The sequence below is a fragment of the Pelobates fuscus genome, chromosome 11 (genome assembly GCF_036172605.1).
Source record: "Pelobates fuscus isolate aPelFus1 chromosome 11, aPelFus1.pri, whole genome shotgun sequence".
Lineage (NCBI taxonomy): Eukaryota > Metazoa > Chordata > Amphibia > Anura > Pelobatidae > Pelobates > Pelobates fuscus.
In genome coordinates, this window is record NC_086327.1 from 1,165,446 (window position 1) to 1,191,941 (window position 26,496).

The 26,496-nt window shown below is 43.7% G+C and overlaps 2 protein-coding genes across 3 annotated transcripts in view; one reads left to right on the plus strand and one right to left on the minus strand.

The window, feature by feature from the left end:
* Window positions 1-379: 379 nt before the first annotated feature.
* On the plus strand, window positions 380-7,986 carry LOC134578051 (cytochrome c oxidase subunit 6B1-like). Its single transcript, XM_063437022.1, has 4 exons — window positions 380-486; window positions 2,729-2,839; window positions 7,121-7,221; window positions 7,742-7,986. The coding sequence occupies exons 2-4, from the start codon at window positions 2,734-2,736 to the stop codon at window positions 7,793-7,795; spliced, it is 261 nt and encodes an 86-aa protein (XP_063293092.1). The 5' UTR covers window positions 380-486; window positions 2,729-2,733; the 3' UTR covers window positions 7,796-7,986.
* A 14,620-nt stretch (window positions 7,987-22,606) lies between these two features.
* The window catches only part of LOC134577168 (G protein-activated inward rectifier potassium channel 4-like), a 193,819-nt gene continuing 189,929 nt past the window's right edge, over window positions 22,607-26,496 (minus strand). Inside the window, exon 4 of one of the 2 annotated variants that reach the window (XM_063435838.1) lies at window positions 22,607-23,470. In XM_063435838.1, the coding sequence (XP_063291908.1) occupies window positions 23,139-23,470 (332 nt within the window). In that variant the 3' untranslated portion in view covers window positions 22,607-23,138. The remainder of the gene's footprint in view (window positions 23,471-26,496) is intronic. The other variant, XM_063435837.1, reaches the window with a different exon arrangement.

The window sequence follows — 26,496 nt, forward strand, 5'->3', positions numbered from 1 at the left end:
TTTTATTTATTTATTTTTATTATTATTTTATTTTATTATTTATTTTATTATATTTTATTTATTTTATTATTTATTTTATTTTATTTTATATTATATGTTTGGACTATTGTTGATTTCTTCTAGTCCAATTCCTGAACCTATTGCCAATCTTTTTAGCTCTTTTGTAGGAGGAGCCATTGTGTGGGAGGAGCCAATGGCTGGAGCTGCTATGTGATTTCCAGCTCCTGTAAAATGACGCCGAGAGCCACGCCCACGCCTTCAGTTTCAGCCAATAGCTATGCGTCGTTTTTTTTTCTTTGATCCTCTTGTTCCGCGCGCTGTGATAGGTAGCTGTCCGATCACGTGTCCCGCTCGATCTGTGACGTATCGTATCCCCGCCCTTTCGAACCAGAGACCTCAGTGTGGATGACGTATTTCCTGTGTCGCGCTGCATTTCCGTTTCCCTGAGCCCAGTGACATTGAAGGAGAGCGGTCAGCGAGCTCGAGGTGAGAGAAGGTGCGGCGCGGGGGGTCCTGGGAAATACTAATCCCTCTCACTGAATAACATCCACATCACCCCCAGACTGACCCCCAACATCACCCCCAGCCCCCCAGACTGACCCCCCCACCCCAACATCACCCCCAGACTGACCCCCCCACCCCAACATCACCCCCAGCCCCCCCAGACTGAACATCACCCCCAGACTGACCCCCAACATCACCCCCAGCCCCCCAGACTGACCCCCCCACCCCAACATCACCCCCAGCCCCCCCAGACTGAACATCACCCCCAGACTGACCCCCCCACCCCAACATCACCCCCAGCCCCCCCAGACTGAACATCACCCCCAGACTGACCCCCCTCCTACCCCAACCTCACCCCCAGCGCGGGGGGTCCTGGGAAATACTAATCCCTCTCACTAAATAACATCCACATCACCCCCAGACTGACCCCCACCCCAACATCACCCCCAGACTGACACCCCCACCTCAACATCACCCCCAGCCCCCCAGACTGACCCCCCCACCCCAACATCACCCCCAGACTGACCCCCCACCCCAACATCACCCCCAGCCCCCTAGACTGACCCCCCCACCCCAACATCACCCCCAGCCCCCCAGACTGACCCCCCCACCCCAACATCACCCCACACTGACCCCCCCACCCCAACATCACCCCCAGCCCCCTAGACTGACCCCCCCACCCCAACATCACCCCAGACTGACACCCCCAGCCCCCCAGACTGACCATCACCCCCAGCCCCCCCAGACTGACCCCCCTCCTACCCCAATATCACCCCCAGCGCGGGGCATCCTGGGAAATACTAATTCCTCTCAATAAATAACATCAACATCACCCCAAGACTGACCCCACCATCACCCCCTCTCCCCTCCCCCACCGGGGCCCAGACTGACCCCCACACCAACATCACCGGAGGGCGATTGGGGGTCAGATTTGACTCCAGGGGATTGGTGTGTGTGCTGGTTGTGTGCGCGCGCTGTGTGTGTGTGCTGGTTGTGTCTATGCTCACTGTGTTGTGTGTGTGCGCGCTGTGTGTGCATGTGTGTGCTGGTTGTGTCTATGCTCACACTGTGTTGTGTGTGTGTGTTTAGTATGTACTGCATTCTCTCCCAAGCCAGATATTTTGTAAATGTTACATGGAGAACATCCCTCAGTAATTGCTCTTCCCTGTTCTGGGTGTCTGCCACTGAATGCAGGAACCGCGGATTGATCATCTAGTGCTCACATGCTTTGGCTTCCTCAATAGCAGCTAAACTCCCGGGAGTCAGGAGACACAAATTCCCCATCCCTGTACATGCATGTCTTCTCTGGGATATATCTAATTGTTAGGAAATGTTCCTCCAAGCTGTTATATTGTGTAAAGAAACGGGATGTAACAGTTCTACTTTAATTGGAGATCTCTGAAATTTGAGATCCTGAGTGACCTTCTAGGTGACTTACACTTTATACAATGGGCCACTCTTATAACTTGCCATTCTAGGACAAGGGACGTAGCTCAGTTGGCCACTTTCTAAGCAAATTGCAGCACCCCCATGTAGACAGATTCACTAACATTTATTCCTTCCAGGAAGTTGAATTTAATGTTTTATGAACCTTGTTTTTTAAAGACAGAAACTGTACAATATATTGCAAAGTAATTAAGTTATGAATGAACAAATAGATTAAAACTGAAAAATTAAAATCTACTGCCCATTTCCTTCCAACACTTGTGAATTAAGCTGCGGGACAATGTAATAGTTCTATCTGAATTCATTTCATTCTCAGCCTGGTATTTAGTGTGGGTTTCTACTAATTGAACTTTACCTGCTCATCCATTGTGCTTTAACGGCCAGTGTGGTGTAAGGTGCACTGTGTGTGTGTGAGATATATCTTCCAATTTGGAGTCCTCTGTTATCAGCAAGACCTATTACTAAGTTACAGCATAGCATACTCTCCACGACAACATTTTCATTCCCCAATGAGGCTGGGAGTGATAAGCACCTATTGAGAGAATTGGTATATGCCATCGCTGGCACAGGGCGGCCGCAGTCTAATGGACTATAATGGGGTGGGAGTGTTCCGTTATAGAAGACTTGTTTAAAATTATAGCTGAATGTATTGCAAAAATATTGTCTTATGCCACTGATGTGTTGGGGGAAGAAAAATAAAGAATCAAAGTTCTCACTACTTTATATTTTTTCTTCCCCTTTGTATCAACTCCTTTTTAAAAAAAATTTTTTTTTTTAGGCAAAATGTCTGAAGATATCCGTCAGAAGATTGAAAACTTCAAGACTGCTCCCTTTGATGCTCGTTTTCCCAACCAGAATCAGACCAAACACTGCTACCAGAACTACCTGGGTAAGGCTGCACCTCTTTTATACCAGAACTACCTGGGTAAGGCTGCACCTCTTTTATACCAGAACTAGCTGGGTACGGCTGCACCTCTTTTATACCAGAACTAGCTGGGTACGGCTGCACCTCTTTTATACCAGAACTAGCTGGGTACGGCTGCACCTCTTTTATACCAGAACTAGCTGGGTAAGGCTGCACCTCTGTTATACCAGAACTACCTGGGTAAGGCTGCACCTCTTTTATACCAGATCGAACCGGGTAAGGCTGCACCTCTTTTATACCAGATCGAACCGGGTAAGGCTGCACCTCTTTTATACCAGATCGAACCGGGTAAGGCTGTTTAACTCTCTGCACTGACCTTGTGTATAGACACAGGCGTCCTGAATAACCTTACTGTGTTTTGGTTAATGAGTGATAAGTTTTTATTGGAGCTTTGTCTGTATCCTGATCTAAAGGCATACTATAGAATCAAAACAAGTTTTGCTTAATGAAGCAGTTGTTGTGTATAGCTTATGCCCCTAAGGTCCTACTGCTTAATTCTCCTCCATTTAGGAGTTAAATAACGTTTGTTTCTGTTTATGCTGCAATAGCCATACCTCCTCCTGGCTGTGACTGACATGGCCTGCAATAAAAAATTGTTTCTTTTTCTACCCGATGTTAAAGGAGCACTATAGGCACTCAGACCACTTCAGCTTAATGAAGCGGTCTGGGTGCCAGGTCCATCTAGAATTAACCCTTTCTGCTGTAAACATAGCAGTTTCAGAGAAACTGTTTACAAATACGTTAATCCAGCCTCTAGTGGCTCTCATTGACAGCCGCTAGAGGCGCTTCTCACTGTGATTTTCACAGTGAGAAGACGCCAGCGTCCATAGGAAAGCACTGAGAATGCTTTCCTATGGACTGTCTGAATGCTCGTGCTGCGCATTCAGCCGATGACGGGGAAAGGAGGCGGAGATTCTCCACCGCCGAGGGAGCCTGGCCGTGAAGAAAAGGTAAGATTTAACCCCTTCCACACCCTAGAGCCTGGCGGGAGCGGGACCCAGAGGGTGGGGGGGGAACTAGAGACCCTATAGTGCCAGGAAAACGAGTATGTTTTCCTGACACTACAGTGGTCCTTTAACTTGCTTTAGATGTTTTATCTTCTGCTCTGTAATTTGAACTTTAATCACACAAAGTAGGCTCTTGCAGGTTCTAGCAAGCTATTGGTGCAGCGTGATCACCGCAAAACCATGAAATGCATTGAGTGTATTTGCCTATGTTCCCCATGTATTCGTGATTTCTTGTGTTTTACCTGCTCCCTGTTCGGGAGACTGTGTACAAACAAAGTCCATTCACCTCCGGAACGGGGACCACCCCAATACACCATTTAGAAAGTCCACACCTCGCTAAGTAGGTATAAAAAAAAAATGCAAGGGAAGCCTCGGTGCGTGTCACCCGTTCGTTAGATGAACGCCATCCAGGGGGAGCATTCGCGGATTGCTTCTCACCTCATTCGGCTCCCAAACGAGGACTTCCCCAGTGGCCCGTGGAATGTTCACACCAATACATTATAATGTTGGCAATTCGCAACATAAGTGTAAAACCACAAGGGAAGCTATTAATGAGTGCTTCCCTGGGTGGCCGCCATTCGTATGGACAGACGGCGGCCAGGGGAGCATTCGTTTCCCGAACGAGGACGAATGCCTGGTTTCACCCAGGAATCCAAGGAACGGAGTCAGTTACTGTTTGGGGGGAGGGGAATCCCTGAGATTGGTGGGGACACTCTCGGGGACAATGGCGGTTTGGTAGGCTTTCTGGGCTTGGGAGCCCAGGAGGCGGGAATCTTTCTGGCGCTGGGACTCCCAGGTGCAAAGTGTCCTGGGAAAAAGACCCCTTGGCACAGGAAGTGGGAAACCCTATATTTGGGTGGCTGGGACTGGGCACAAAGGGATTGGGATTCCGGTTCCATTGTGAGACCCCCCGGGAGCGGTAGGGCCCTGCGAGGGGACATTGTCTTCACATGTGTTTCATCCCTTGCACGGGGAAAGTATAAAGCTGCCTGTGGCCAATAAAGTCATTGTTGTGCCCCTGGAGCTGTGTGTCATCCAGTTACGGGGGGACGCGGAATGGGTCTGGTCATTAATAGTGGAGGTAACCAGCCGTGTTACCCAGTCTCTGCTACAATTGGAAGAGCAGGAGATAAATTCTAAATTAAACAGACTGTGCAGTAAAGGATCTCTTTACATGAAGTGTTGAGGAACGCATTGTATGTCATATGCAGGGTGTTGTTGCAAGGGCTGCATAAACAAAGCAACTTAAATCCTAAACAGCAGAGAAATTACATAACCCCCCCCCCCCCCCCCCCCAATGCTCTCTTTGGTAAATCTCGTAGATTAAACAATACACAAGATCCAGCGCACTCTCCTATCCACTAAACAGCAACTTCAATGTTGACAGATTTTATTAGTTTGTAAAAGTTTTTTTTTTTAAAAACTCCTCATCTAGGCAAAAAAATGGGGATTTAGTTACATTATATGATCATACATTGCATAAGCCTGCCACAACGTCAATGTACCCCATCTTTGGCAGGTCCTACTCTCACAGTCTAATGTCTGCTCTTATGAGATTAACCCACTTACTTGGGAAAAAATTCCATCTCGTAGATGTTACAATGTGCGTCTCTATATTGCATACATGTCCAGTATTGTAGGGAAGTATTAGGGTGAACTATACACAGTGGTGTGTGGATAGATTACTATTAATACTTTCCTAAATGGTTAGAGCTGGTCTGTGTACTTGATCCCTACATATCATATTTACATAGCATTCATACACTACGTTACTGCAATATGCTGCTTAATTGATCCGTTTCCTTTTCTGGGTTATGCTCCCATGTCACCTGGATTAGACACAGAACAAAACACGCGTATCAATCTTTCTAAAATGCATTGGTTTTTGTGTTTGTTGTTGTTTTTTTTTTTTTTTTTTTATACTGTGTTCTGTGTTTGTGGATGGTATGAGCCAGCGTCAAACACTTCCACTACAGCTTTTCTTTATATTTTATTTCATTTCCACACTGACTTCTGTTGGCTTGCATGATGGCTTCTTGAAGTAACTACATACTGCCTGTGGACATGGTTAAATGTCATTATGTTAGAGCTTGAAATGTAACTTATTCATTGTGACTTTAATACAGATACACATTTGCATATCTGTATTTTAGCGCTTTTTAAATTTTATTTTAATTTTAGCTTTTTTCTTTTTTACATTTTTTTTTTTTATAGTAACACTTGACTCATAGTTACATAGTTACACTATAGACTCAGTATAGTGGTTATAGTGCCAGGAATATACTAGCTTGCTCCCCTTTCCCCCACATTTTTAAGGATCCTTTGGAGTTTGCCTGGTGCTGCTCCACTGCTTCCTACAGAATGCTGGAAGATCCTACAGGAGCATCTGTTAGCTCTTCTAAATTAAGCACTGCAATGCAAATCTTAGCTCATTGTAAACATAAGTTGATGGCTCTCAGCCGACGAGCTTGGCTCTGCACTGCTGGGCTAAGCTTCTGGCTTTCTGTAGGAATTAGTGGAGACAAATGTACCCCAAGTAAGAAGTTAAATCGTTCTAAGATGATTTGGCAAAGCAATGCACTAGGTACATGTTTATAGACATGGGTCACAGTCCTTGAGGCTGGTTTGCCATTTTTTGGGTGAAGACTGGCAATTGGCAGGAGATAGGAGGGAAGGGATGGTAGCATTCATAGGATTCAAGAGGTGATATTACATTTAATGTATATGCCAAATTGCGAAGTTAGATATGCTGTGCCTGCACTGGCTGCTGTACTTAAATGGAACACCAAGCCCCATTGACATGCTGAATATGGATTTTGGTGTTGTCCCACTGGTTTTATCACTGTTTTCGAGTGGATTAACAGAACTAATCCTCTCCTGGCACCCAAAGCCCACTTCCTTTGATAGGATAATGAGCGTTCACTTTGCCCAAAAGATGGGTAGTGATAGACTGGGGCTGACTTGCCTATTAGCAAATTAGGTGGAATGCACTGTTTATATTTTTTTTTACTAAACGTAGTATGTTCAGTTTATTTTATTTTTTTTTGTAGTCTTGAATGTAAGCAAATGTTCTGTTTGAGTAGACACATGTGATATTGTTTGCTCTTTGTGGCCTCTATGCATCCCTATTCCCCAGTACTAGAACGAGATCTTTAATACTTGTGACTTAACCCTAGTTAAACTACCATAAAGGATGAATAGATGTCACTTTCTGAATATACATATTTTTCCTTTTAAGATTATCATCGCTGTAATAAGTCTCTGACCTCCAAAGGAAAGGACTCCTATCCCTGCGAATATTATAAACGTGTTTATAAAACAATGTGTCTCAACTCATGGGTAAGAAATCTATTTTTTTTTTTTTTATTTAGTTTAAGTTCCATTGTTCTTACAGAATGCGGAGTAGAATTGCAACATCTGGAGTGATTCAAACTGAGGGAGTATTGTGCCAATGGCAACCTATTAATAATTGTAAATGTGTTCTAGCGGTTTCTCCCTCCAGTGTGTCCTGGAAATTGTGCGTGTAAGGCCCACTTATCAATAACTTGCTATGCCGCTAAATATGCCAAATTAAAACCAAACCGCTGGAACTTGCATACGATCAAGATTTATTGATTTTGGAGATATTCATGTCGGTCTGTTACGTAGTTTGTATTCTGTTGAAATAGTCAAAAGACTCAGTTTAATTAATATGGCCTTTCCATATTCCAATACATAAGCCATTCTCCTAAAACAAACCTTGCTTGAAGCCAAACTGATTTGTAGTGTCTGTGTACAGAATATGTGGCTCTAAAAACGACTGCAGCAATTGGAGATTCCTGACTCAGCCTTATACTTTGAACACTGTTTTTGTTTTCAGGTGGAAAGATGGGACGAGCAGGTAGAGGCTGGCACATTCGCAGGCAAAATCTAAGTGACTCCATGCTCCCTTCAGTAATGACCTAACTGTACCTGGTAATACTGAAGACTCCTCAATTCCTGAATACAATGTCTGCTCCAGGAAGTTCTTTTGCTTGTTTTCCATGTGAAACGAGGTGTATCTGTTCTGAGATGGGACATTCAGATAATATTCCTTTATATGTCAATAAAGACTCTTGAACAATTGATCTACAGATTCTTTACTACATCTATGTACATAAAATGAATGGTTAGTTAACAACATGGCAGACACTTGCTCAGGGAGACATAAGATCTCCATGACTCAACGAGTGCAGTGTCCAGCAAGAAAGTGGTTTCTCAAACAGACCACAGCATTTCCTGTCTCACATGTCCTCTGAACCAGCAGGCAAATGCAGTACATGAAATACAAAGCATGGTGCTGTGTGTAAGGCAGCCTTTCTTGCAGTCGTATAGTTCTACTGTTGGCGTTGTCAATGATATTCCCTGTCTACTGTTCTCCTTCTTCCACCCCCAATCACCGGGCCATGGAAGATGTGCATTTGGGTCCCACAGTGAGCAGCTTGGCAAACAGCTGATTATGTATGCTATATAAGGGCAATGATTATTCCCTTCAGTACAATCCGAACTATATTTCATATAATCTTTTTACAATCGAACACATGATAATCTCACTGCCGTAAAAAATAAAATTGGAAAACCTGGCACAAAGAGTCCTATAAATCACTGGATGCAGAATCAATTTAATCTTTTACAATATTCCATGATTAACTACTCTCCTAAAGCAAGATTTCATTTTCCTTTCCTCTCCGTTTAGGTCCCTCTATTTTATTTTTTATTTTTTCTCGCTTTCTGTTTATCCCTTCCGCGGAGCTCCAATACTTAGCATAGGTTTCTCCTGCTATTCCTGCATCAAAGCTGAAAGAAGCAGTATAACAATCAGACATTTTCCCTCCCAGCAACTAGACGACACATAGTTCTAGGAGTCAACTGATTTTTATTTTGGCCACACACAGCTTTTATGCACAGACCCCTACATAGCGTTTCTCATACAATAATACAGGGTTTTCTTCCCAGGATCATCTGTGCCTGGGAGATAACTGCGTGAGAAAGAGCTATAACCTAATTATCTCTCAGGTACAGAAAATATACAATGTACCAGAACACCCCAAAAATACACTTTAATAACATCAGAACCCCACAAAAGTCATATCAATGAATAGCTTGGATCTGAGCGCACACTTTGCCAAAATATCATTCAGATCACTATCGGGAACGCATTTGAATGAAGTTTTGACCGGTCGGCCACGAGGTGATGCCCCAAAATCGTTCCAGAAAAAACAAGGCAATGGATGGTCATCTTTCGAGGATTCTCATACGAACACTGAAGAATCCACCCCCTGGCAGTTACGGTACGAATGCTCCCCGTGTTCGGTAGTTTATGCGAACCGAACACAGTTCTCCTAACTATTCTGGAAGTTGGATGGACAGCAGTACCAGTTTCCTGGGTGTTCGCAGGGTCGCGTATCTGAAAACCGTTCCATGCTGTCAACGGCCATGTACCATTGCCTGCGTTCGGGAGACAAAATGGCTGCCAATTGTTTGAACATGTGCGTTCGGTTATACGAATGGCAGCCACACAGGGAAAACACTAACTAATAACCAATTTGTGTTTAACAGCCAGGGGTGGTTGGTGATTTAAAAGGTGCGAACAAGGGGCCACACAGAGAGGTTTCATAAACGAAAGGGGGTGTATTGACAGCTGAACAAAGGGAATAAAAGTGTATTTGGGTTCTCCATTCCGCTACACTGTGGTCATGATAGTTCCAGATTTCACTCCGCTCAGGAAAAAGCCATGAATTTACTCTAGTTACCAGGTCATACCTTTTTGTATATATATATATATATTTTTTTAAGTTGTGTGAGTAAAGTTGGATAATATAAAAGAAGCTTTCAGGCTGACATATGAATGTTTACAGGTTATATTGTTTGTTTGGGCTACAAACTCCAAATGGGAGACTGTTAAATCATGCAATATGTGGGGACAATTACCCATCCCTTATCTTATTTTTAATAAATTCAATCAGTGCCCAGAAAATGATAAGGTCCCCCTTATGTGGGTGATTGTACCTTCTCTATTGTCCCAGTACAACATTTATGGGAAGCCTTGGGTAGATCGTAAACGAGAAGGAATTAAACGGGGTGAATACCTAAAATGAGACATTAGAGCGAATGTTAAAGGAACACTAGTGTTTGTATTCCTGACACTATAGTTCTAAAACTGCTGTTTAGGTACTCTGCCTCCCTTGCCCCCCTTTAAAAAGGTGGGCAAGGGAGGCAGAAGCCTCTGCGACAAGCCCCCTATTGGGTACCAGGGGGAGTATGCAGCAGGAGATTCAAGAGATGCTCAGTTAGGGGTCATTGAACCGTCCACAAGTCCTTGGGCTTCCCCGGTTGTCCTGGTCCCAAAGCGAGATGGCACTACCCGTTTCTGCATCGACTACAAATTGCTCAACAACAAGATGGTCACCGATTCATACCCCATGCCCCGTATAGACAAGCTTCTGGATAGGATGGCTCTGGGCAGGTACCTCACCACCATTGACCTGTGCAAGGGGTACTGGCAGATATCCCTGCCGGCAGATGCTGTCCCTAAGTTGGCCTTTGTCACCTTCTTTGGATTGTACCACTTTAAGGTAATACCATTTGGGATGAAGAATACCCCGGCCACTTCCAAAGGATGGAACCCTTCTATTCAACATGTTTATAAATGATCTTGAAGACAGCATTGAAAGTCATGTTTCAGTGTTTGCAGATGACACAAAACTTTGTAAAATAATACAATGTGAGCAAGATATTACTTTGCTGCAGAGGCATTTAGATAGAATGGGGGACTGGGCACTCAAATGGCAGATGAAATTTAATGTTGAAAAATGCAAAGTTATGCACTTCGGCGTAAAGAATACACAAGCAACGTATACCCTTAATGGGAGCGAATTAGGGATAACAACACACAAAAATGACTTGGGAATTGTTATAGACAACAAACTATGCAACAATGTGCAATGTCAATCAGCAGTGGCCAAGGCCAGTAAGGTATTGTCATGCATGAAAAAGGGCATTCATTCTCGGGACGAGAATATCATTTTGCCTCTTTATAAATCACTGGTAAGACCACATATTAAATATGCTGTGCAATTTTGGGCACCTGTTCTAAAGAAGGATATTATGGCACTAGAAAAAGTGCAGAGGCGGGCTACAAAATTAATAAAAGGAATGGAAAAGAAAGGTTAACAAATTTAAACCTATTTAGTTTAGAAAAACGTCGCCTGAGAGGGGATATGATAACATTATAAAAAATATATTCGGGGCCAATACAAACCATTGTGTGAAAATCTATTCACAAACCAGACTTTACATAGGACACAAGGCCATGCATTTAGACTGGAAGAAAGAAGATTTCGTCTAAGGCAAAGGAAAGGTTTTTTTACTGTAAGAACAATCAGAATGTGGAATTCTCTGCCTGAAGAGGTGGTTTTATCAGAGTTCATACAGATGTTCAAACAGCTACTGGATGCATACTTGCAAAAACAGAATATTCAAGGATATAATCTTTCAATGTAGGGTAATAACTGCTTGACCCAAGGATAAATCTGACTGCCATTCTGGGGTCAAGAAGGAATGTTTTTCCTAGCTTGTTGCAAAATTGTGCTTCAAACTGGGTTTTTTTGCCTTCTTTTGGATCAACAGCAAAAAACAAATGTAAGGAAAGCTAAACTTGATGGACGCAAGTCTCTTTTCAGCTATGTGACTATGTAATCTGAGCGCCATTCGGTAATAATGTGTACTCAAATCTAAGCTATCTGGGGATATGTTGCATGTACCGTATATACTCGAGTATAAGTCGACCCGAATATAAGTCGAGACCCCTAATTTTACCCCCAAAAAATGGGAAAACTTATTGACTTGAGTATAAGACTAGGGTGGGAAATGCAGCAGCTACTGGTAAATTTCTAAATAAAATTAGATCCCAAAAAAATTATATTAACCCCTTCAGGACCGGCCTGTTTTTGCGATGTTTGTACGTTAAGGACCAGAGCAGTTTTAACACTTTTGTGGTGTTTGTGTTTAGCTGTAATTTTCCGCTCTCTCATTTACGGTTCCCATACAAGTTATATATTGTTTTTTTCAGGACAAAAGGGGCTTTCTTTACATACCATTATTTGTATTATGTCCAATATTGTATTTAAAAAAAATAATAAAATATGGTGAAAAATTAAAAAAAAAACATGTTTTTGGACTTTTACTTGAAAAATCTTTTACTTATCTACAAAAGCTAATGAAAAAAACTGCTAAATAGATTCAAAATTTTGTCCCGAGTTTAAAAACACCCAGTGTTTACATGCTTTATTGCTTTTTTTTGCAAGTTATAGGCCTATAAATACAAGTAGGAAATTGCTGTTTCAATATATATATTTTAAATGTATCAATAGTGACCTTGTAACACCGTTATCTGTCATAAATCCCCGAAACACACCTAACATGTACATGTTTTTTTAAAGTAGACAACCCAGGGTATTCAAAATTGGGTATGTCCAGTTTTTTTAGTAGCCACTTAGTCACAAACACTGGCCAAAGTTAGCATTTATATTTGTTTGTGTGTTAAAAATGCAAGAAACGCTAACTTTGGCCGGTGTTTGTGACTAAGTGGCTACTAAAAAAGGCTGACCATACCCCATTTGCAATACCTTGGGTTGTCTTCTTTTGCAAATGGTATGCCATCATGGGGCTAATTCTCATTCCTTGGCTACCATACGCTCTCAAAGGCAACCTAACCAATCCGACAAATTTCAATACAAAAAAAAGTAAAATCAAGCCTTATATTTGACCCTGTAACTTTCACAAACACTATAAAACCTCTACATGTGGGGTACTGTTATACTCAGGAGACTTCGCTGAACACAAATATTAGTGTATCAGAACAGTAAAATGTATCACAGCAATAATATCCTCAGTGAAAGTGCTGTTTGTGTGTGAAAAATGCAAAAAACTTCACTTTCACTGACAATATCATCGCTGTGATATGTTTTACTGTTTTGAAACACTAATATTTGTGTTCAGCGAAGTCTCCCGAGTAAAACAGTACCCCCATGTACAGGTTTTAGGGTGTCATAGAAAGTTACAGGGTTAAACATAGTGCTAGCAAATTAAATTATCTGGACTTTCGGCCTGGGTTGGCAGGCAGGTCCCTCAAATTGCAATCATTAAAATTACTTAATTAGGTAAAAATATTACATAAATACACATGTAGAATTTTAATATATATACATATTTATATATTTGACGTCTACGTGGATATTTATGAAATTATTTATGTAATTATGTATATGGACATATGTATATTTCGTATTGTTTTTATTTATTTATTTATACATAGATATATATATCATTACATTCTAAGTATATTTTGATATAAATATATATATATATATATATATATATCAAAATACTGTTAGAATAAAACTGAATATATATATATATATAATTTTTTTATAATTATTAAAAATTATTTTTATTTTTTGTTATTTATTTTTATTAACATATTATTTGTATTTTATAATAATATATATATACCATATATATAGCAATTATATATATTGTATATATTCGTGTGTAATTTAAATATAAGTGTATTTTTATATTAATATACGTATATATAAATATAAAAATACACTTAATATGACATTATATATATGATACATATACATATATTATATATAGATAAAATACATGTATATATATCATATATATATATATACACATATTATTATTATTTTTTTTACACTGATTTTACACTGTTTTTTTTTAACTTTATTTTTTGGATTTTTCACTTGCAGGGAGACTGCCTGTCAGCACAGACAGTCCCCCTGCAGGCAGATACACAGACACCTATTGCGGTCATGTGATCGAGTGATCACATGGCCGTGGGGTCCTGATCTGCCGAGGGGGGACTGCCCGGGCAGACAGGCAACCCCCCTGGACCGGGTGGAGCACTGATCGCCGCCGTGGGACCGACGGCGATCAGGTAAGTAGCCCCAGACCGTTATGACGGTTCAGGACCGTCAGCGGTCCAAACGCACGTTTTACCGCTGACGGTCCTGAACCGTCAGCGGTCCTGAAAGGGTTAATTGAATATTTATTTACAGTGTGTGTATATAATGAGTGCAGTGTGTGTGTGTGTGTGATGCAGAGCCTTGGTGGGGAGTGGGCATTTTTATTATTTTTTTTAATATTATTATTATTTAAAAATTTTTATATTATTTAAATTGTTATTTTTTTGTCCCCCCTCCCTGCTTGATACATGGCAGGGAGGGGGGCTCTCACTCCCTGGTGGTCCAGTGGTGTGCACTGTGTAGGAGGGGGCTGGCAGAGAGCGTTTACTTACCTTTCCTGCATTTTGTGCTGAAAACCCCCCACTCGTCTTATACTTGAGTGAGTGTCTGTATTATGGCAACTTACATTGCCATAATACAGACAAGGGGTTGTTGGGGGCTGGCAGAGGGCGTTTACTTACCTTTACAGCAGCTCCTGTCAGCTCCCTTCTCTTCTCCTCCGGTCTGGTCAGCTCCCACTGCAAGTCTCGCGGTGTGAGTGCCGCGCGGAGCATGACCCCGCGGCTCTCGCGAGACTTGCAGAGGGAGCTGACCGGACTGGAAGAGAAGGGAGCTGACAGGAGCTGCTGTAAAGGTAAGTAAACACTCTCTGCCAGCCCCCAACAGCCCCTTGTCTGTATTATGGCAATGTAAGTTGCCATAATACAGACACTCACTCAAGTATAAGACGTGTGGGGTTTTTTCAGCACCAAAAAATTTGATGAAAAACTCGTCTTATACTCGAGTATATACGGTATATGTTTTTATGTAGTAATTGTAACATTGTGTAATTTTATGTATTTTTGTAACCATGTGGTTAATGGAGTCTTGCCTCTGTCCTGGGAGATAATTTGATTACTTCCCAATTATCTCCAGGATAGAGAGGAGGGATTGTGATGTCACTGTGGGAGTGTTTTGTTTGTATTGTCTGTGATTGGCTAATATCCAATATATGTCCCATTGTTCCATCAGGTCCCCTTGGGGAGTGCATAAATACCAGGCAGGTAGCCCTCAATAAACCAGACCTACTTGCACCTTTCTTGAAGCCTTGGCTCATGCTTGGGGGAAGGGATACCTACACTCTGGGGATTGCTATAATCACTTACTCCCCAGAGTAAGCTCTTGTAAGAGCTTGATTTGTTCCTGCTACGCTCTCTGGATTTAGGAGAGGTTCACCCACTGGGAGCTGGATCCTGGTCGTGGATCCAGGGTGGGTGAAAGATGGCGAGATGAAGTCGGTTGGAGTGCTTGGAGTCCTCGGCAAGCGCTAGGAGCATCGATTGGCGGAGGTACTCGGTCGGAGTGCCAGCGGTCCGTCACAATATGTTCTATTTGATGCTTAAAACATTTATTTCTTAATTTTGGGCTCAAAAAATAGGGGTCATCTTTTACATAGGGGCGTCTTATACACGGAAAAATACAGTAAACGCAATTATGTTTTGGCTGAATTTTGTTTATATAAATTTGTATTAAATTTCAGAGTAATGGATATAAACGTTAACCTATCGCCCATTAACGGCGAGGGAGAGGTTAAAAGTAGAAGCGATGGGGAGTAGAGTTTCTTCAATTCCCCGGCCTGAGGGATGGGAAACCCCTGCCTCGTGGATCCAAAAATGGGCTGTTATCACTATGGAAAGGGGCTATGGAGACCCCCTGGATCCTTTTTCTGCCACCTAGATGGAATTGGGAACCTCTAAGGATAGCCTGGACCTGCTCCTGACCACAACATACTTGATCAGGCCTGTTTTGCTCTGTCCCCCGACCACCAATTATGGCACTATTTGGAAGTGGTCACCAGTGTGATAAGAGACACTAGCAGCCTGTGCCCCCTCTGTCCTCCTTCCATTACTCTGTTGAATTCTGCTGTTAGCACTGCATTTATAGTAGGGTTCTATATGCACCTCTAAATATAGCACGCCTTCTTTTTTACATATTATCTCTCCAAATTATCGTATCCAGATCCCTTTTTATCTCTCCCCATCTCACATTATTTCCTTGAGTTTGAAAAAATTTTTTATCCCATATACAGATTTTTGGGAACATGACTGAGCAGCCATGTTGGGTCAGGTACCGCTGAGATGAAGTGTACACAGGGCAGTGCAGTGACCAGCAGTTGGCCAGATAACAGAATGTGCTCAGGCTGATAAGAATCCATATACAAGAAACTATTAAGTTCCATTTCAAGTAAAAATTGGATGACAGTAAGGATAAGAACAGGTGCTGGACTGGGGGAAAAATTCAGCCCGGGCATTTTTGAATTACAGCTGCCCAGTTACTTTCAATCCACCCATTAGAGTGTTGTTATGAGTCAAATTACACAGCGTGGGAAAATTCCAAAGAACTTTCCCACGCTGTGTAAAATGACACATCATTTTTAGGATGAGGGGGGTAGGTAGGGGTTATTTTTTGGGGGGAGGGGACTGACGGGGTGGGGGATTTTACATTTTTATTTAGGGGCGGGGGCAAGGGGGGAGGACAATAGGTCCCCCCCTTATTCTAAATTTAGGGCCACTGGCTGCTCACTGTTTACTAGACATGCCCCTACACGCGGTATAGCGAGTAGGGGCTGAATTTACTAATACTAAGTAATCTTTACTTAGTATTAGTAAATGTGGCTGAAAGACCAATTTAGGTCTTTCAGCCTTTTGGTAGATAGCTTACATGCTGCTCTGGCCAATCACAGCTATGCCATTAGTAGGCATGGCTGTGATGGCTTCTAAGGGCACACGAGTCAAACGATTGTTGATTGGCTGCCTTGCAGCCTGTCAAAACGCGCCATTAAATCGCCGAACACTGAACTCCAACCCGAACATACACTGAAATGTCCGTGTTCGGGTCCGGAGTCCAAAAACTTTACAGTTCGGGTTTGCTCAACTCTAGTTATTAATAAAAATATCTAAAAACTTACTGGCATATTTATTACAACTATAACAACGTGGATCCATTATTTAAATAATACCATAAAGACACATGCAGTGTACATTAGTTGAAGACTGGGATACGTTTTGACTGCCAGTCTTTTTATGGGAGATTCGGTAACTCCGTGTGAGTGAAACGAGCCGGTGGTGGCCTCCATTGATTTCACTCAGGAACGTCTCTCTCACGGTTTCTATCCTCAAGGCGCTGCCTATAAATTAACCAATTCCATAGGGAATTCTGGGTAAACTTACCACTGAATATACAGAGTTTGATTATCGACCCAGATCAGTTATTTTCTGGGGCTCTTTCACCTTCTGGGGTACAAAAGCCACAGATGGTGACTGCTCCTCTTGTATTGTGGTAGCCACGAGGCAGATGGGGAAGGTAGTTTTAATTTACCTCACCCAATCTCTCGCAGGTACTGCCATCTTCTTCCATGAGATCCTCTTCAGCATCAGGTGCATCATATGCGAGGAGCTGACGTCAACACTGAGCGAGGCCGTGGAATCCTCCATAGAAAGAGCCGAGTGACGGCTAGAGAGAGAGCCGAGTGATGGCTAGAGAGAGAGCCGAGTGATGGCTAATGAAAGACCTAGTGATGGTCAGTGAAAGACCTAGTGATGGCTAGAGAAAGAGCCGAGTGACGGCTAGAGAGAGAGCCGAGTGATGGCTAGTGAAAGACCTAGTGATGGTCAGTGAAAGACCTAGTGATGGCTAGTAAAAGACCAGAGTGATGGCTATTAAAAGACCAGAGTTATGGCTAATGAAAGACCTAGTGATGGCTAGTGAGAAAGAGCCGAGTGACGGCTAGAGAGAGAGCCGAGTGATGGCTAGTGAAAGACCTAGTGATGGCTAGAGAAAGAGTTGAGTGACGGCTAGTGAGAGAGCAGAGTGACGGCTAGTGATGGATAATGAAAAAGCATAGTGAAAGTTAATGAAAGAGCAGAGTGACGTCTAGTGAAAGACCTACTGATGGCTAATAAAAGATCAGAGTGATGGTTAGTGAAAGAGCAAAGTGATGGCTAATGGAAGAGCAGAGTGATGGCTAGTGAAAGAGCAGAGTTATGGCTAGTGACGGCTAGTGAAAGAGCAGAGTGACGGCTAGTGAAAGAGCAGAGTGACGGCTAGTGAAAGACCTAGTGATGGCTAATGAAAGAGCAGAGTGATGGCTAGTGAGAGAGCAGAGTTATGGCTAGTAACGGCTAGTGAAAGAGCAGAGTGACGGCTAGTGAAAGACCTAGTGATGGCTAGTAAAAGACCAGAGTGATGGCTAATGAAAGACCTAGTGATGGCTAGTGAGAAAGCAGAGTGACGGCTAGTGATAAAGCCGAGTGACGGCTAGTGATGGATAATGAAAAAGCATAGTGAAAGTTAATGAAAGAGCAGAGTGATGGCTAGTGACGGCTAGTGAAAGAGCAGAGTGAAGGCTAGTGATGGCTAGTGAGAGAGATGATTGATGGCTAGTGAAAGAGCAGAGTGATGGCTAGTGATGTCTAGTGAAAGAGCAGAGTAATGGCTAGTGAAAGACCTAGTGATGGCTAATGAAAGAACAGATTGATTGTTAGTGAAAGAGCAGAGTGATGGCTAGGGATGGGTAATGGAAGAGCAGAGTGACGGCTAGTGACAGACCTAGTGATGGCTAATGAAAGAGCAGATTGATTGTTAGTGAAAGAGCAGTGTGATGGCTAGTGATGGCTAATGGAAGAGCAGAGTGACGGCTTGTGAAAGACCTAGTGATGGCAAGTGAGAGAGCAGAGTTATGGCTAGTGAAAGAGCAGAGTGATGACTAGTGAAAGAGCAGAGTGACGGCTAGTGATAGAGCAGAGTTATGGCTAGTGACGGCTAGTGAAAGAGCCGAGTGACGGCTAGTGAAAGAGCAGAGTGACGGCTAGTTAAAAAGAGCAGAGTGATGGCTAGTGAAAGAGCCGAGTGATGGCTAGTGAAAGAGCCGAGTGATGGCTAGTGAAAGAGCTGAGTGATGGCTAGTGAAAGAAGAGACTGATGGCTAGTGAGAGAGGCGAGTGATGGCTAGTGAAAGAGCAGAGTGATGGCTAGTGAGAGAGACGAGTGATGGCTAGTAAAAGAGCAGAGTGATGGCTAGTGAAAGAGCCGAGTGACGGCTAGGGAAAGAGCATGGCTAGTGAGAGAGACGAGTGATGGCTAGTGAAAGAGCTAAGTGATGGCTAGTGAAAGAGCCGAGTGACGGCTAGTGATGGCTAATGAAAGAGCAGAGTGACGGCTAGTGAAAGAGCAGAGTGACGGCTAGTGAAAGAACAGAGTGATTGCTAGTGAAAAAGCCGAGTGATGGCTAGTGAAAGAGCCGAGTGATGGCTAGTGAAAGAGCCGAGTGATGGCTAGTGAAAGAGCCGAGTGACGGCTAGTGAAAGAGCCGAGTGATGGCTAGTGAAAGAGCCGAGTGACGGCTAGTATTGGCTAGTGAAAGAGCAGAGCTATGGCTAGTGAAAGAGCAGAGTGATGGCTAGTGAAAGAGCAGAGTGACGGTTAGTGTAAAAGCCGAGTGACGGCTAGTGATGGCTAGTGAAAGAGCAGAGCTAGGGCTAGTGAAAGAGCAGAGCTAGGGCTAGTGAAAGAGCAGAGCTATGGCTAGTGATAGAGCAGAGTTATGGCTAGTGAAAGAGCCGAGTGACGGCTAGTGAAAGAACAGAGTGACGGCTAGTGAAAGAACAGAGTGATGGCTAGTGATAGAGCAGAGTTATGGCTAGTGACGGCTAGTGAAAGAGCCGAGTGACGGCTAGTGAAAGAGCAGAGTGACGGCTAGTTAAAAAGAGCAGAGTGATGGCTAGTGAAAGAGCCGAGTGATGGCTATTGAAAAAGCTGAGTGATGGCTAGTGAAAGAACAGACTGATGGCTAGTGAGAGAGCTGACTGATGGCTAGTGAAAGAGCTGAGTGATGGCTAGTGAGAGAGACAAGTGATGGCTAGTAAAAGAGCAGAGTGATGGCTAGTGAAAGAGCCGAGTGACGGCTAGTAATGGCTAGTGAAAGAGCAGAGTGATGGCTAGTGAAAGAGCAGAGTGACAGCTAGTGAAAGAGCAGAGTAAAGGCTAGTGTAAAAGCTGAGTGACGGCTAGTGATGGCTAATGAAAGAGCAGAGTGATGGCTAGTGAAAGAGCAGAGCTATGGCTAGTGAAAGAGCAGAGTGATGGCTAGTGATAGAGCAGAGTTATGGCTAGTGAAAGAGCCGAGTGACGGCTAGTGAAAGAGCAGAGTGACGGCTAGTTAAAAAGAGCAGAGTGATGGCTAGTGAAAGAGCCGAGTGATGGCTATTGAAAAAGCTGAGTGATGGCTAGTGAAAGAACAGACTGATGGCTAGTGAGAGAGCTGAGTGATGGCTAGTGAAAGAGCTGAGTGATGGCTAGTGAGAGAGACGAGTGATGGCTAGTAAAAGAGCAGAGTAATGGCTAGTGAAAGAGCCGAGTGATGGCTAGTGAAAGAGCCGAGTGACGGCTAGTGAAAGAGCATGGCTAGTGAGAGAGACGAGTGATGGCTGGCTAGTGAAAGAGCCGAGTGATGGCTAGTGAAAGAGCCAAGTGATGGCTAGTGAAAGAGCCGAGGGACGGCTAGTGATGGCTAATGAAAGAGCAGAGTGACGGCTAGTGAAAGAGCAGAGTGATGGCTAGTGAAAGAACAGAGTGACGGCTAGTGAAAGAACAGAGTGATGGCTAGTGAAAGAGCCAAGTGATGGCTAGTGAAAGAGACGAGTTACGGCTAGTGATGGCTAATGAAAGAGCAGAGTGACGGCTAATGAAAGAGCAGAGTGACGGCTAGTGACGGCTAGTGAAAGAACAGAGTGACGGCTTATGAAAGAGCAGAGTGACGGCTAGTGAAAGAACAGAGTGACGGCTAGTGAAAGAGCTGAGTGATGGCTAGTGAGAGAGCAGAGTGATGGCTAGTGAGAGAGCCGAGTGATGGCTAGTGAGAGAGCCGGGTGATGGCTAGTGAGAGAGCCGGGTGACGGCTAGTGAGAGAGCCGAGTGACGGCTAGTGAGAGAGCCGAGTGATGGCTAGTGAGAGAGCAGAGTGATGGCTAGTGAGAGAGCAGAGTGATGGCTAGTGAGAGAGCCGAGTGATGGCTAGTGAGAGAGCCGGGTGATGGCTAGTGAGAGAGACGAGTGACGGCTAGTGAGAGAGCCGAGTGACGGCTAGTGAGAGAGCCGAGTGATGGCTAGTGAGAAAGCCGAGTGACGGCTAGTGAGAGAGCCGAGTGATGGCTAGTGAGAGAGCCGAGTGACGGCTAGTGAGAGAGCCGAGTGACGGCTAGTGAGAGAGCCGAGTGACGGCTAGTGAGAGAGCCGAGTGACGGCTAGTGAGAGAGCCGAGTGATGGCTAGTGAGAGAGCAGAGTGACGGCTAGTGAGAGAGCCGAGTGATGGCTAGTGAGAGAGCCGAGTGATGGCTAGTGAGAGAGCCGAGTGACGGCTAGTGAGAGAGCCGAGTGACGGCTAGTGAGAGAGCCGAGTGACGGCTAGTGAGAGAGCCGAGTGACGGCTAGTGAGAGAGCAGAGTGACGGCTAGTGAGAGAGCCGAGTGATGGCTAGTGAGAGAGCCGAGTGACGGCTAGTGAGAGAGCCGAGTGACGGCTAGTGAGAGAGCCGAGTGATGGCTAGTGAGAGAGCCGAGTGACGGCTAGTGAGAGAGCCGAGTGACGGCTAGTGAGAGAGCCGAGTGACGGCTAGTGAGAGAGCCGAGTGACGGCTAGTGAGAGAGCCGAGTGACGGCTAGTGAGAGAGACGAATGACGGCTAGTGAGAGAGCCGAGTGACGGCTAGTGAGAGAGCCGAGTGACGGCTAGTGAGAGAGCCGAGTGACGGCTAGTGAGAGAGACGAGTGACGGCTAGTGAGAGAGCCGAGTGATGGCTAGTGAGAGAGCCGAGTGACGGCTAGTGAGAGAGCCGAGTGACGGCTAGTGAGAGAGCCGAGTGTTGGCTAGTGAGAGAGCCGAGTGATGGCTAGTGAGAGAGCTGGGTGCTTGGTAAAAGTTAGCTCTGCATCTTCAGTGTTTGTCAAGTGTTTTAATTTGTCTTCTGATTGTGATCTTTTAATTGTGTTGGAATTTGAGAGAGATTATTTTATTTGTGGTGGGGGTGTTGCAAAGAACATTTACATAATGGTTCCAAGTAACAAAGAACGTTTTCTCCCCCTTCCAAGCTGTAGGAACGTCTCTCTCTAAATAAAGAGTTGGACATTTCTGGGTCCATTTTCTGAGTTTGAGGATATTTTACATATTGTAAACCTTTTCAGTAGAAAGTGTCTGAATAATTCATTTAAACCCAGATCCGTTAGTCCGCTGTCATTTTATCATTGAGGCGGCAATCTCCATTTGTCTGATATACTGGAAACCATTTCAATGTTTTGATTATTCAGAATTATCAACATTTCTATTCAGTTGAATTTGATGAACATGCAGTCTTTTGATTTAACTTTATTTATTTTGAAGTTATTAGATTTCGATTTATAAGATGATCGGGGCGTTATTTTAGTTGTGCGCATCAGCTAAGTGACTGAAAAGTGACCAAACAGTAATGGAAGTGAAGCATCACATCTTGCAGCTGTCGGATAACCAGTAATAAAATCCACGGTTTTACATTTAATTAAGATTTGGAAAACAAGGCAGGTCTGTCTTTCAAAAATACAGAACAAAATATTGTAAACCAGGCAAGTAATGCTACAATATTACTTTATGTCTTATGATCAGGTGGCGTTTCTGTGAGTTAGGGTACAGGAAATGAGGTTATGATCACAGTGTTCATTATCTAGATCGGAGTGTAAAGAGAGACAGTGTACAATTGTTGTCATGACTTTGCTCTTGGTTTCTATCAAATACATTTTCCACGGAGCACAAAAGACAAATAACAAGGGCAGCGTTTTGTAGAACGACAAGAGTGGAATGTGTATGGAGATAATTCCCCACTTCGCCCATAATGGCCATAACATTCACTATTGTTTGTGGAGGAGGGTAAGTACTTGCAGTATTGCAAATTCCACTAATGGATGAGAGAAAAGGTTAAAACCAGCAAAAAACAGTCCACAGCTTCAGCCATGGTGTTGCTAACATCCCTTTGGAGAGACGGCTGTGGGAGCAAATCTGGTTAGATTGTGTCCAGTTGTTTTTATCAAAGAATTGTAAGACATGGTTCATCCCTCTTTCTGCATTGACAGGGTGTATCTCAATGGTTACAAAGTGTTCTCTGCAGATATTTAGTACAAGACGTTGTAAGAACAAAGCACTGTCCTTGTAGTGATGTGAAATCCTATCCTGTCCCAATTGTTTTTATATTTGTTCCGTCATTGCTATCTTTATTTTACTGATGTCCCCATTAGATACCACAGGTGTGATGCCATCTTCCTGCCCTTCCTCAATGTCATCCGCCATGGTCTGGTTGGCCTTGTGGTTGGCAGGTTGTATCGGCAAGATTTCACCTTTTACATTTTGTTCTGCTAGGTCCTTGGCACTGCAGCTGGGAGTGGGCGTTTCATAGGTATTATGAAAGGTGTCATAATCCACTTCATAAAAACCTTCTTCCAAGGTAAGCACAGGCATGAAACGATATCCCCAGAGGACCTCGTGTTCCACATACGAACTTCGAGCTTGACATGTCATCCCTGGAATAAAATTAATGCAAACATTATATTACAAATAAAAAATTTCTGAGCGGATCAGGTGTGGATATAATGCCACCTGATGCTCAGTGAAAGAAAACTAACCGTTATTAACCACAATCACTGCAGTTCATTGTTTTATGCCAGCTTATTGTATTATTACAGCTCAGTGCATTATTACATCTTAATGTATTATTACAGCACATTGTATTATTACAGATCAGTGTAGTATAACACATTTTTTGTATTAGTTCGGGAATTAAAGTTAATATAGGTAAAGCGCCAGGCCCAGATGGTATTCACCTATGACTTCTTAGGGAGTTAAGTGAGGCAATATTCAGACAGCTATTTTTAATCTTTCAGGATTCTTTTCTTTAAGGAATCGTGCCAAAGAATTAGAGTAAAATAGGCGTGGTGCCTATAATTAAGAGTATATTCAGATGGAAATTGTTCTTTATTGGATTTAACATTGGCTTAAAGATAAAGTGAAGTGAGTGGTCCGTGGAGTCTATCTGGGGTAGGGAGTTCTGTTCTAGGTCCTCCGTTATTCAGTCTGTTTGTTAATATAAAGATCTGACAGTAGGAATTTAAACAAAATAGATATCTACAAAAGGGGAGAATAAAACAACTCATAGAGTAGTATATCAAAACCAATAAGCATATATGGTTCAAGGTTGCACTCACACAAATTGGTTGATTGTAGGCATGTCAAAAATTATAAAGATGGTATAGAGATGGTATGAACTCTTCAAACTCTAAAAGAGGACATGTGGGAAACAAAAAATGACACAACAATAAGTGCAGATTAAAAGACCATCTATTGCGCTAGATTAAGTGACACTTTTACACTGGAAGAGGTGTTCAGGCATATAATGGTCTCAGAAGGTTGTTACTCCAAAGATGGAAAGTTACTCCTTGGTAGTAGTTGTCAGGGTACCTGTGGTCTCTACCTCCGAAAGAGGTAGAGACTTAGCTGTTCCTCCATCCAGACGGTCTGATGGCTCCCTTCCCCGCGGTCTATCCGGTCATGCTAGGCCGGCCGCGAGGGAGTGACTGCCTTTTACAGCATCTAGGCAGGAAGTAGTCATCAGGACACTCCCCCGGAACGACCTGTCAGTCAATTGCTGCAGGACCAATCAGGACGCCTCGGAGGCGTGGTTACTGCTCTGAACAGGGTATTTAACAGAGCTTCTTTCATTAGCTCATTGCCCTGTCGTGGTTCTAGCTTGTTCTAGTCACTCAGTGCTTGTGTATTCTATTATCCCTTTTGGTTTTGACCCGGCTTGTTTACCTTACTCTGCTTATCTCTGTTACCCTTGATTCGGCTTGTCTCTCGCTTACCTGTCTTCTGTTACCCTCGACCTCGGCTTGTCTTTGACCATTCTATACTGTACTACTTACGTTAGTCCGGCCGTTCTAAGGTCCGGTATACGTATCTGGCTACTGTTTGTACTCTGCGTGTTGGATCCCTGTCCCGATCCTGACATTACGACAGGGCCAATGGATCCTGCAAGTACAAACAGTCAGCTGGCTGCTCCTGATCCTAGGTTTGAAGCCATGGATCACAGAATGGATCAGATGGCGCTTGCGCTACAGGCTCTATTAGCTTGTGCCAATAACCCACCAGAGGAGATACGTAATACCCCTGTTTCTCCTGTCGGTTCAGGTCTAGAGGTAGCCACAGTGGGTGCTTCTGCTCGCATTACCCCCCCAGTACGCTATGGTGGGGCTCCTGAGAAGTGTCGTGGTTTTTTAAACCAAATTAGTATCCACTTTGAATTGCAACCTCGCTCTTATCCTACAGATAGGGCAAAAGTAGGATTTATTATCACCCTACTCATAGAGAAAGCTCTGAGATGGGCCAACCCACTATGGGAGAACGATAACCCATTAGTTTATAACTATAACGCATTTGTAGCTGCTTTTAGAAGAACATTTGACCCTCCAGGTAGAAAGGTTAATGCAGCCAGATTACTGTTGCGCCTGAGACAGGAGAACCGAACACTGGTGGATTATGCACTAGAGTTCAGGTCTCTGGCGGCAGAAATCAAGTGGAATGAGCAGGCGTATATGGATGTATTTTTGAATGGCCTATCTGATGTAATCCTTGATGAGGTTGCTACCAGAGAACTCCCTGAGAATTTAGAGGATTTAATTTCGTTCATCTCTCGTATAGATGAACGTCTAAGAGAGAGACAGAACACTCGAGAGAGGAACCAGAGACCTTCTTTTAGGTTAGCTCCCGCTTTTCCAAGTCCTGACTCCACGATATCTTTGCTTACTGAACCTATGCAGATAGGCTATACCCGCCTCTCTGAGGAAGAAAGACAGCACAGGAGAAAAGAGGGTTTGTGTATGTATTGTGGAGCCAAGGGTCATTTACTCTCGAACTGTTCTAACTGCCCGGGAAACGCTCGCACCTAAGTCTCTCTAGAGGACAGGCCTTGGGTGTTTCTATTTTGTCCTCTACTCCTAATTATAAAGATCACAGGCTTCTGCTACCAGTTTCCTTAACTTGGGGGAAGGAAGTAGTAAGGGCTATGGCATTGATAGATTCCGGTGCTGCTGAGAATTTTATCGACCAAGCCTTTGCTAGTAAGAACAATTTCCCATCCCAGCTAACGGAGACACCTTTGGCCGTTGAGGCCATAGATGGTAGACCACTACTAGACCCTGTTATCTTTCGTGAGACCATACCCATTGAGTTAAATGTTGGTATCCTACACGTGGAGAATTTATCTCTTATGCTCATTTCGTCTCCTTCCGTTCCCATAGTTCTGGGGTACCCATGGTTGAAAAAACATAACCCTATTATCGATTGGGAGTTAGGAGAGATACTCTCGTGGGGCCAGGGCTGCCAGGATCGGTGTTTGTGCAAGGTTTCTCCATTAGCTAATATTAACATACCGGAGAATCCTACTCAGTCCACAGAAAGACAAATACCAGACCTTTACCTAGACTTAAGGGCAGTGTTTGACAAGAAGAATGCCGATTCTTTGCCTCCACACAGGTCATTTGACTGTAAGATT

Excerpts from the sequence above, each read along its gene's own strand:
- LOC134578051 (XM_063437022.1), top strand. The coding sequence starts at position 2,734 with ATGTCTGAAGATATCCGTCAGAAGATTGAAAACTTCAAGACTGCTCCC. Across the intron at positions 2,840-7,120 it reads CTGCTACCAGAACTACCTGG|ATTATCATCGCTGTAATAAG; the intron begins GTAAGGCTGCAC and ends TTTCCTTTTAAG. Across the intron at positions 7,222-7,741 it reads CAATGTGTCTCAACTCATGG|GTGGAAAGATGGGACGAGCA; the intron begins GTAAGAAATCTA and ends TTTTGTTTTCAG.